The sequence below is a fragment of the Pomacea canaliculata genome, linkage group LG2, assembly GCF_003073045.1.
Source record: "Pomacea canaliculata isolate SZHN2017 linkage group LG2, ASM307304v1, whole genome shotgun sequence".
In the NCBI taxonomy this organism is placed as follows: Eukaryota; Metazoa; Mollusca; class Gastropoda; order Architaenioglossa; family Ampullariidae; genus Pomacea; species Pomacea canaliculata.
In genome coordinates this window covers 10,615,997-10,626,879 of record NC_037591.1, presented here as the reverse complement: position 1 = coordinate 10,626,879, position 10,883 = coordinate 10,615,997, and the positions used below count along the sequence as shown (strand labels likewise).

The window sequence follows — 10,883 nt, the reverse complement described above, 5'->3', positions numbered from 1 at the left end:
CAAGTATGAGTAGGTTTGTGATTGGCAGATAACATTTCACGACCAGGTCTTTGATTGACAAACGACATTTACATGAACTATTTTGGTTCAGACGAGACAAGACGGGTAGGTACCCTGTTTGCAGATTGGTAGGCTGCATGAACATCTTCCGTGTAAATTTGCTCACCTGCGAACTGTAATTAGTAGAGAGTGTCACCAATTGTCGTTAGCATGTCTTTACGGTCGACTGTGATAGAGGGTGAACCATAAAACAAAGATGTAGATGACTGAAGGATAGATAATGTTCATGGTTACAGGTGGGTTAGATAGGGTGAATAAATGATGGAAAAAAGAAGAAAAGTAGACATTTTAAAATGTGGAAGATGGGCGTAAAAACACTGTCATGGCAATGAGCTTGCATACACACGTGAAAGTGAGATTTACAATTTGTTATTATAATTAATTATTGTGATTTTAAGTCTACTGTCTACGTTCTAACAACTGTCAATCACGTGACAAATAAACGCTAAACACTGCCATGAAGTACTTTTGTGTGTCAGACGGCGGACTTACATAGAACTCTACAACTACTTCTACACCTGCTGCTACTACCTTACTATACTATAATTTTTGAAGTGGTACTTTTAAAGGTATTATTGAAATAGAAAGTTTGTGTTCAAGGGGTACTGCTAAAAGCATTAATAAAATATCAACTAATTCAGAGGTATTATTGAAACAACAGTTGCTGATTAAATGAGACTATACTAATGCTGTTATTGCTCCAAAGAACACACAATCTGGAAAGGAAGAAAAGAAATAGGGAAACAAAATACTGAGCTGAGTTAAACTCACTGATGAATATAGAACAAAGTAAGTAAAACAGATCGCGATCATTCACATATTAGATTGTAATATCGAACTCTGAACGTCTGTCACAGATACGATGCGCGCGCACACATTTCACAATTTTAGAGTTTAACCATAATTAATTTATTCAAGCACAGAATGACCTTTGAACTAACTACGTTTTCATGTATATCCCGGACTCTTTGTTTTCAACATCTGTTGGCAGAGTAGACTATGGCGACAGTGCGAGGACGCGTGGGCGTTGAAGAGTTTCTGCAGTGAGCAACAGTTGTCTTTCCATTTCTGACTCTCGTTGTCGGACCTCAGCCTCTTGGAACTTGGGGCCAACCATCCGCCACGGCCTATTGTGACCACCATGTTCCGGAAAATGAATAGACAGCAAAGGGGTTAACGTACGTCACTAGGACATCAAGGTTCACTCTGAACAACATAAAACTAAACAAAATTTCTACTGAACAGAAGGGGGACAACTTCAAAGTTTGCTTAAGCACTTATTGTCTGGACTATTTTGCTTTCTTCTTGTGCCTTTAAGCTGAGAAGATACAAGTAATTACAATTTGTTCTGGTTTATTTTAGTCTGGTTTCTTAACGAAATAGCAAACGATTTTAGGATTTTAAAAACAGAAAACATAATAACAAATACGTGCTTATTACGATTGCAAAATTCTTATTTACGAGGTGCATAGTATATATAATATTACAAATAAGAAATAAGAGTATTGCTGTGTATCCCATCATAAGCAAAGTTTGCAGTAGTGTGTCCTTTGTTTATTGGAAGGTCTAAGACTTTCTGAAGCATCTGTATTTCAATGATTATTTTACTAGTTATAAGATATTCAAAAAACAGAGGAATGCACTACTACCAGAGCAAATTTTGACAATGAGGTCCTTTAGTATCCTGCGAAAACAGTGGTCAAACTGATGCCCCCGTTCTTTAATATAAAATATATAATACCATAGATATTTGGCACTGCAGTCAGCGCTGGATTCCAAATGAGTAATAAAAGAACATTTTAAATTGTGTCAAGTGTTCAGTTGTGGTGTGGTACAGAATGGTGAGAAAGGTCATGGATGTCTGGTCATTGTAGTCACAGTGTTTGAGACTTTGCTTCGTATTGACAATCAAGTGACACCACTTGACCCTCCTGCACTCTGTCCTACACATCACTTACTTTTCTGGGATTTTCTTTGCATCATGGAGAGCTAATTGCGTGCGCACGTGTATACGTATTATCTGTGTGTGTGTGTGTGTGTGTGTTATTTTTTTATGAAGAGAGAGAGAAAGGGAAGGAGAGACGGATAGAAACGGAGAGATATTCATTAAATCAACTCTAAAAAATTGATAGCGACGAATGAAACTTGATCTATTATTAACTCATGACAGGGTTAGGAAGCAATCAAGTCAGAGAATGTTTTTGACCCGGCAAGTAGGAGTAAAAAAATATTTTCAGGCAAAGGCAGCATGCCCGTGATAGAAATTTCTTAAACCAAACAGCATAATAGTATACTAGGACACTAACAGTACCATCTGCAGCTGCTGTAAGTAAACAGCTTTTGTCCAACCCGTAATTGAGGCTACAATATTTAAGAACGAAAGTTAAACTAATCATTTATGCTCATCCTCTTTACTTGTGGTACAAAAATATCTACCATTCCAAATAAATAGATGACATCTTTCCCCCACCTCCTCCGCCTAAATTCCCAGTTACTTTAAAGGTCTCAGAAAAATGTAAGAAGAAGAAAAAGAGAAACAAGTTGTTGCCGAAGTCCGCGCAAAGCACAGTTGCTGTAATCCAGCGGGTAGCCAACACGGTGCCCCCGGGGTATGTTGATACCTGGCCTGTCTATACTATCGTGTATGTTACTCAATAAATATAAAACAAGCAGTTCCTCGTATTATTCAGTACCCGTGAAGTAGCTTTGAATATCAAAAAGGTTGCCGACTCCTGCTGTATCTCTCATGTCGTCCGCCTCAAGGAGGTTAATACTATTCTTTGTCCGATTCCGAAATGTCATAGAATTTAAGATTGTCTTTCTCGAACTTTTCGTCTGAAATGTTAGTAAACCTTACCTCCCTTTTTAGTAACACACAGAATTATACGACCGCTATTAGTTATGTGCGTCTCTAATTAAAATCGGTTTCAACAAATTTAACTGAATCGTCATCATGTTGTTATACAAATTTCAAAAATAATAAAGTGATCGTTTAGTCAGGATCTGGCTGTTTTAAAGTACCCCTCTACCCACTGTGCATGAAAGTGTGTAGGAATATTTTTACCTTTACTGCTAAACGTTAGTACAAAGACACGTGCTGATAGATACTACAGCTCACCACGTGCTGGTAGTTTGTGGACATTTATTCATCCCTCGACTGATGCCGATCGTTGAGGGGAGTAGATGGATGGATGGACGTGACAGCTGATAAGGCCCGCACTTCACAAACTCCAGCACTGACCATCAGTCAAAATTTGGAAGCCAGGCACATTCTCTTGACAAACCACCGAACAAGCGCATCAGACATAAGAAGATTCATATTTTATTTTACTGGCACTGATGCTACACATACTTTATTCGATGTCCTTGTCACAGATATGCATAATAATAGTCATTAAGTAAAAGTGTATCATTATCACTATTAAGATGCCTACTCATAAACACCGGGGAGAAGAAGAAACAAAAAGAAAGACAAGAAAAATGAAAGGAATGTAAGAAAATGTAGTGAAAAGGGAGATAACAGCACATGCCAACAAAACCAAACACCTGTATCACTCCTGCGTGAAAGACTGCATGAAAATAGTAAGAAAAGGTTTGTTGTCAAAACTCGTGACCAACGATATTTATCTCTTCAAGTCATATGTTTATAAAAATTTTATCTTGGATATTTTACTCTATTTGCTATATTTAACACGCTTGCAAAAGCAAGAACATGGGGATTATGCTGCCTACACAGTAGTCGCTCTTTCAACACACGATAAAACTCCCTGGTACTATTGTAATCTCGAGGAAAACTTACAGCGGACTTATTTCCAACTTATATCTAGTATACAAATATCCACGTACATGCGACCTAAAAGTCAAATGGACACACAACAGTCCCTGCCTCAAGTGTTACAGACATCGGTGATCTACATTTATAAACCCTGTTTCCGGTGGCACTTATCGCGGAATACAGAACAGAATCAGTTACAGTAAAATCAGGCTTCGAAACGTTCATTGTAAATAAATTTTATATAAATATATAAATAAAAGAGGTGGAGTCACTGTCGACAAATTTCTCATAATTATTTGAGCAAGAGACAGAAAGTACAAAAATGCGGATCACAAGCTAGAAAAACTAGCAAATGCTTCAATAACCTGCAGTCAATGCCAGATCTTTAAACAAATTTTAAATTTTGGTTGTAAAAAAGATAAAATCAGATTTCATCACAAGTATAAAGTACATCACATACTGGCTCGATTACACACGTGCATGCAATATTATATATGAATGCCCGGGTGCGCACGTGATCACGAAAGAACAGAGAAAGAAAGTCTGTTTTAGCATAGGATACACGCAAATGCGTTACAAGAGAACGCTGTCATGTGACTCAACCACGAGGAAAAAAACCCTCACTAGATGATATCTCACATAATGGTAAAAATATAATCCAAATCTTGAATTCGAAGGTACAAAACTTCTATAAAAAATTGTAATCTGCGATATTTGGCGGTTATCTGAAGGCACAAAACGGTTGAGAACAACGGCGATTGTCAGCTCTCCGAAAATGGACACTGAAGTCTGTGATGAGGTGTTCAGGCGACAAACACTTCCGAGCCAACACGAAGAACTTGCTCGACATCTGATTCGGCTGATCTCAGGTATACACCAAAATAAACCTGAAAGAAAAAAAAAAGAAAAGTCTCTATATATAGTAGAACTTGATATAAAATACTGTCTATAAAACTATAAATATTTCCAAAAGAAAGAACAGATAACTCTTTTTAACTAATCTTATCCAAATTTGAAGGAAAATAATATGATATCACTAGAAAACAGAATGGTAAAATCTGCTTAATATTACCGAAAACTGGGTTGTGCTTTGTCAGCTATTTTATTGTGAAATTTGATAACCTTTCCGCCTCTCCAAGCTGCGAGGTTCTCAAAGGCTCGCTTGTTTTCTCCCCTGTGTTTTGGTCCAAGCAGACCATTCCACAGCGACTGCACTTCCCTTGACTCTGTAGTATCACAGAAGTAAACACACACATACACATACACATACACACACACATACACGAATGTAAGCGCACGCACACTCTAAAGAACAATGTTACTAATACTACATTTAAAAGCACGTTGCGGTTGCCTTTGAAGAGTTTCGCGATTAAGAGTGTTTTTAATCTGACAATATGAGGACTAGAACTGAGCATGTTTCAATAATTTTTATATAACATCAATGTACAACCGTTGCCAAATTTGGTCTAGCAATTAGTCTAGTTACGATTGCCTTGAGACTATGTAGTGGAACATAGCTGGAAGACAATACCAAAAGTCGGAACATATATTGATGTTTAAAGTTGTGGTTGCCTGTAAAAATTTTGAGATTAGAGATGTATTTTAAGGTGATATTGAAGATGTTCTGCTAAAGACACGTGACGAACGCTCATAGCACTTACAACGAGGGCAACATCACCACAAGAAACAGACGTCCACGACTCCTCGTCAAAGGGCAGACCACCGTCAATCACCAGGTTGGCCCTGAAGCGTTGTACTAAGTTCTGCTCACCTGGTAAAAAAGAGATACCACGAAGAGATTGAAATATCGATGGTTCACTTAAACAAGTCTCGTGAAGATTACAGGTTAAGCATCTAGCAGAGATACTATGTTGACAAAGGTGGGAAATAATCGTCTCCATGCTGTGTATGATGAGAAAAGTCTACTACACTAGTTATTTACTCTCATATGCAGAACATGAGCTAATTGTTAAATCATTAAAACCCTTTGCAATTTTAATCATAATAAATCTGGTGTGGAGGAAAACCCTTTTTTAAGAACAATGATATAATATAATGTAAAAGACTATAATTTTTTTAGTAAGCAGAGTTGATACAAAATCTTTATCAAAACAAAACTGGAGGAAAAATACATACAGATAAAGATTCAGAGATGAAAGGACAGCTGTAAATAGCTATAACACACATTCGACTTCCATTTATTCTGCAAGACCTCGACAAGCAATATCGCACATCTCTCCCTGCCGCGTTCGAAATTATCTCCCTTGTATAAGCACTCATGAACGCCGCAAGGAGCTCTCGTCGCATGTCGGCCCTCGCTCTTATTTTGTATAGAGGACTGTGTCTTATGAGATATCTTAGTAATGTACGGTCTGCAGACTGCTTCCACGAAAATGATGACGGTTTTATCCTGTTGGTCTATCGCCGACTAGTATAGGTCTACAAGGGAGCTAAACGCTTTTAACTCAATGGTTTAAGATCAGTAAAAAAACATTTCAAGCAAATGAGAACAAATACTGGTAATGTTTGCAATTCTATATCTCGGAAGCGTAGGGACCTATTCCCCCAGCATTGTAGAAATACTATGTTGCAATGAACTCAGCACAGTCACGTGACAACAGCAAAAAAAAAAAAAAAAAAAAAAAAAAAATCCGTTATCCTATAGACCTTTAATGAGGCTCAACCAAGCGAGTGCCTAAGCACTTACTGAAAGCCTGAGCTCCGCTTTTCTGACCTTTGACCTCACGAAGATCGTCATCCTGCTGCTCGACAAGCTTCTTTTGCAGTGACCGCACGCTCTCTCTAGAAATCAGCAGGAACTGCGCCTCGTTGGCCAACGACAGTCCAGGTGACGTGGCCGCGTCCGGCGCTGAGTCAACAGAGACAACAACATTGGACACCAGGAAATATAGCTGCATTGTGTAACTTTCTTGACCTTTCATGCTAGGTCATCTGAAACCTGCAGGGCTAGCTAAACCTCGTGTGTTCTGGGAGAGTTTACTAGCTTAAGTATTCTTCACTTCATAATGCCAAACAGGAATTCAATGAGTACATCATGAAAGCAGTAAAGCCAGTCAGACTATGGACATACCGCTATACCCGCCACTAAAGTCTTTGCTGATGTACCCTCGATTAAACTTTCTCAGAAAGTCATATCTACAGTTTCAGCATAGAAAAACACTCCTGCATTTTCTTTTATGTGAAATGTATCACCTGATCTCACCTGTATCTCCTGCTGCCACGTCCTTGCGTTTGCTGTGTCGACTGTCATCGTGCAGTTGCCGCAACAGACGCAGCCCCGGTCTTTCCAACGTCTCACACAGCCACTGCGCCACCGCTTCTCCGCAGTCCACTGTGTTCACTCTGCACGAAACTGTTTCTTTTAAAAATATTTGATATATCGTCTCAACATTAAGAAAAACAAAACTACGTAAACCAATCAGTACACTTTCAACCTAGCATGTTATACAGCCAACCACCAATCAGCACACTGTCAATACAACATGTAAACAGTAAGCCAGTCAGTCCACCGTCGATCCCACATGTGCAGCGAAGCTGGAAGACATAATGAAGTGAAAATCGCAGAGTCCGAATAAATAAAACGAAAGTAAGGCAGAAAGGAAAAATGAATAAACTGACCGAAAAGGGGGGAAAAAAATAAAGAAAGAAAACATAGATTGCAAGGAAGAAAGGAAAGGAGTGATGGACTGATAGCAGGGAGTAAAGAAGAAAGGGATCAAAGAAGAAAGTAAAGGAGTGAGAGGTGTGGCTATATAGTCAGACTATAGCTAACGAAGTTGACCCTTGAACTCACTTGTCGTTGCAAATTTTGTTGGTGCAGATACTGGTATTGTTCACCTCATCTGTTTCATACGTGTCCAGACCTATGTAGCACGACTCCGTCCCTGCAGAAGGTCGCAGAGAGTTTAGTGTAAGACATTAGCTGTCAGCCAAACGCTTTTGTAATCTACTGCATAGGTAGCAACGAAGATATACGCAACAGAATTGCTCATGAGACTTAAAAGTACAGGGAAAAAAAAAACAATGAACTTGTCAAATGTTTAGGAAAATGAGCATTTGGTGCGTGTGTGTGTGTGTGCACGCGCCTTTGAACCACCAAAATAACAGCTCAACGAAAAATACAGGGGAGAGTACAACTATCTGAACGTGAATGCTGGTGATCGGACTATCTCCCTTAGCCTATTAGACATCTGCAGGCTTTGCTTCAACTACTGATTTACTCACTATATGGTACCTATCCTGTCCACTTTTTCTCACTTTTCCTTTTTTATATACTTGTGTTGTATCTTTTTTCATAGCGCACTGAAGTCGCTGTTAAACGGGAAAATACGCTGTTTTTAATATTATTATTAACTTAAATAAAAGGGTTCTCCTTCACAACACATTACATGTACTTAAATTTGATTGAAAGTACTAAACATTTAAAGTTACCCAACAAACTATAATTTCTCTGTAATATTTTTTTATTAAAATATATTTGTATACTGATAAAAATTGTATATTTGAGATTTGTATATTGATAAAAATTATTATTATACCCCAGTGCTACTTGTCTGCACTGTCCCCAATTTCAGCATTAGTTCAGTGGAATTCTTGTAAGTGCGTGAGCAATAGAAATGAATATGGAGTGGGAGAGAGAGGGAAGACAGTAAAAACCGAAGGCGAATAATGCTAATAATGCCATAGGTCCTCGTCAGAGTCTTATTCGGGAACTTCAGCACTCGTTCCCTCGAGAACTACCTCCCTGTCAAGTTAGCCACCCGACCAATGAAGCATGCGTACCAGGGAAAGACAACTCCAGCTTGCCGCTATCAAGGTGGATGACAGGGGCAAGCAAGCACAGGCGCGGTTCTCGCTTCTGTCCCAGGGCGATGCCGTTGTCGCTCACCACCATCCAGGTCCTGTCATACAGCAGGCCTCGCGGGCCAGTCTGCCACTCACTTACCTGTAAATATGCAAATGAACGGGTAAAACACGTTGCATGCATATTTTTTATGGTGTTTTGCTGGCAAGGATTGCCTTAGTTTAGTCATGCTGTCGGATGTTTAGCCTTTCCGTTGTCTGACCTCCATTCATCGCAAGAATCGACAGATTTTCTATTTGTTCTTTATTCAGATCATGTAGTGTTAAATGGTCTGTGAGCACGTTTTTGCATAACGAGTACGAGCCTCCTTCTCCTCCTTCTTTAACAGTAGCAGTAGAATCAGTAGTAACAGCAGTAGAAGGAGGCAGTAGTATTAGAAGTGCTAATAGTAAGCACGCATACGCGTTTTCCTTTTACTGAAAGCTAAAAGTGTTCGTCGTGAGTCTGCTTGTCAACAACAACAAAATAACTGGTAGCAGTAGTTCTTAATAAAAGAATATTTGCCACTTCCAGCTGTTGTTACTTATGAAAGTATCCTATTCATGTACGCAGTGTAACATCTTCCAGCTTAACCACTTGCCACTAAACAGTAAATTAGCCAAATATTCATTTATCCCAGGTATTATTCTCCACCAAACTTTTCTTCTTCCTTCCTCCTCATATTTTCAATCAACGTAATCAATTTAAAACAACAATAACACTATCACAAATAAATAATAACAATATCAACGACAAACAATTCCTTTGAAATTTCCTAAAATGTTCTTACCTAATCCAAGTGCATTTTGCACACGACACGTTAATAAACAGGTAAACATAATACTGTATACATACCCTGAAGGCTCCACAGGATTTGATGGGATACAGAAAAATGTCGGTCAGCCGACGGACTTTTTCAGAACATGCCATGTCAGCAGAATGTTCCGGCAGAGGTCGAGAAACGACTGGAAAGTCGCTGGTTTTCAAGGCGCCGCCATTTTGTCTTAGAGTCTTCCAAACTTCCTTTAAGTTGTTACCTTGCAGGTGGACACTTCCCTCCGTCAAGGCACTCGTGAGGGCTCGTCCTTTGTCTGGCATCTGACTCAGCAGGTACCAGTCGGGGAAGGTAATCACTGGCATAGGGCAACCACTCGTGTCCAGAAAGCAGTCGACCATGAAGTTGAGACAGCGGATAGCATCCGTCAGCGAAGACATGTAGCCAAAGGAAACGCGGACTGATCCGGTGGGACGTCCGTTGACTAAATCCACGTCATCGCCACACACGTGACCCGCCTACAACACCGAGGTTTCAAGTTCAGCATGAGTTTAGTTTTGGTTTTAAGTTTGGTTTGAAATAAAATTGTCCGATCTCTTCATGTTCCTAATCTCTGCCGCCAACAACAACAACAACAACAACAACAACAACAACAATAATAATAACAACAACAACAACAACCATCATAACAACAACCATCACAACAATGAAAAGTGTGATCTATATAGTGCATAATCACGCTCACGAAGACAAGAACGAGACATACACAGCATACAACGGATGAAAGGATAAACAACAGTGCAGACAAGTAATACAAGACAAACATACAAGAAGCAAAGAGGAATCACAAAGAACGAAGATTGAGAGTTTCACGAATCTTCAGTGAAAGACGAGCAGGCGGTCTGGTCGACAGACGAAAAAAAGTGAAAGAAATCTTAGAAAGAGGAGATCAAACTTTGTCATTTTACTCGTCTCAAACATTTAGGATTAAATCAACGATATTTATTTTTAAATTTGTTTATCAAAGTTTAAATTTCACAATGCAGATCCATTTAAACACAAAATTACAATAAAGGGGTCTTACAAACAGAATGAAAGAAGGAAGAAATAAATGCGGGGAAGACGAACGAAGAATGAAGCACTTTTACAATCCGCTCGCCCGTGGCATCAATGCGCTCAAACAACAGAGAAGTTTCCAGACAGAAATACTGTACACAGAGGCTATAGGACGAAAGGGAGAAAATGACGGCGAACGAAGTGGAAAGACCACCAACTAGTGGAGGCATTCACGAAAAGAGAAAGGACATAATTAAGATCAACTTTGAAAGCTCCTTAGGTGGTTAATGCACGTACCACAACCTGTAAGTAAAGATACTACACCTTGCTGTGCGACTGTTACTAAGCAT

The 10,883-nt window shown here is 39.2% G+C and overlaps 1 protein-coding gene across 1 annotated transcript in view; it reads right to left on the bottom strand.

Moving 5' to 3' along the window:
* Positions 1–3,366: 3,366 nt before the first annotated feature.
* The window catches only part of LOC112556609 (molybdenum cofactor sulfurase-like), a 49,517-nt gene continuing 42,000 nt past the window's right edge, over positions 3,367–10,883 (bottom strand). The window contains 8 exon segments of the mRNA XM_025225762.1: positions 3,367–4,722; positions 4,958–5,061; positions 5,500–5,609; positions 6,546–6,707; positions 7,062–7,201; positions 7,653–7,743; positions 8,642–8,804; positions 9,558–9,995. Coding sequence (XP_025081547.1) covers positions 4,701–4,722; positions 4,958–5,061; positions 5,500–5,609; positions 6,546–6,707; positions 7,062–7,201; positions 7,653–7,743; positions 8,642–8,804; positions 9,558–9,995 — 1,230 coding nt within the window. The 3' untranslated portion in view covers positions 3,367–4,700.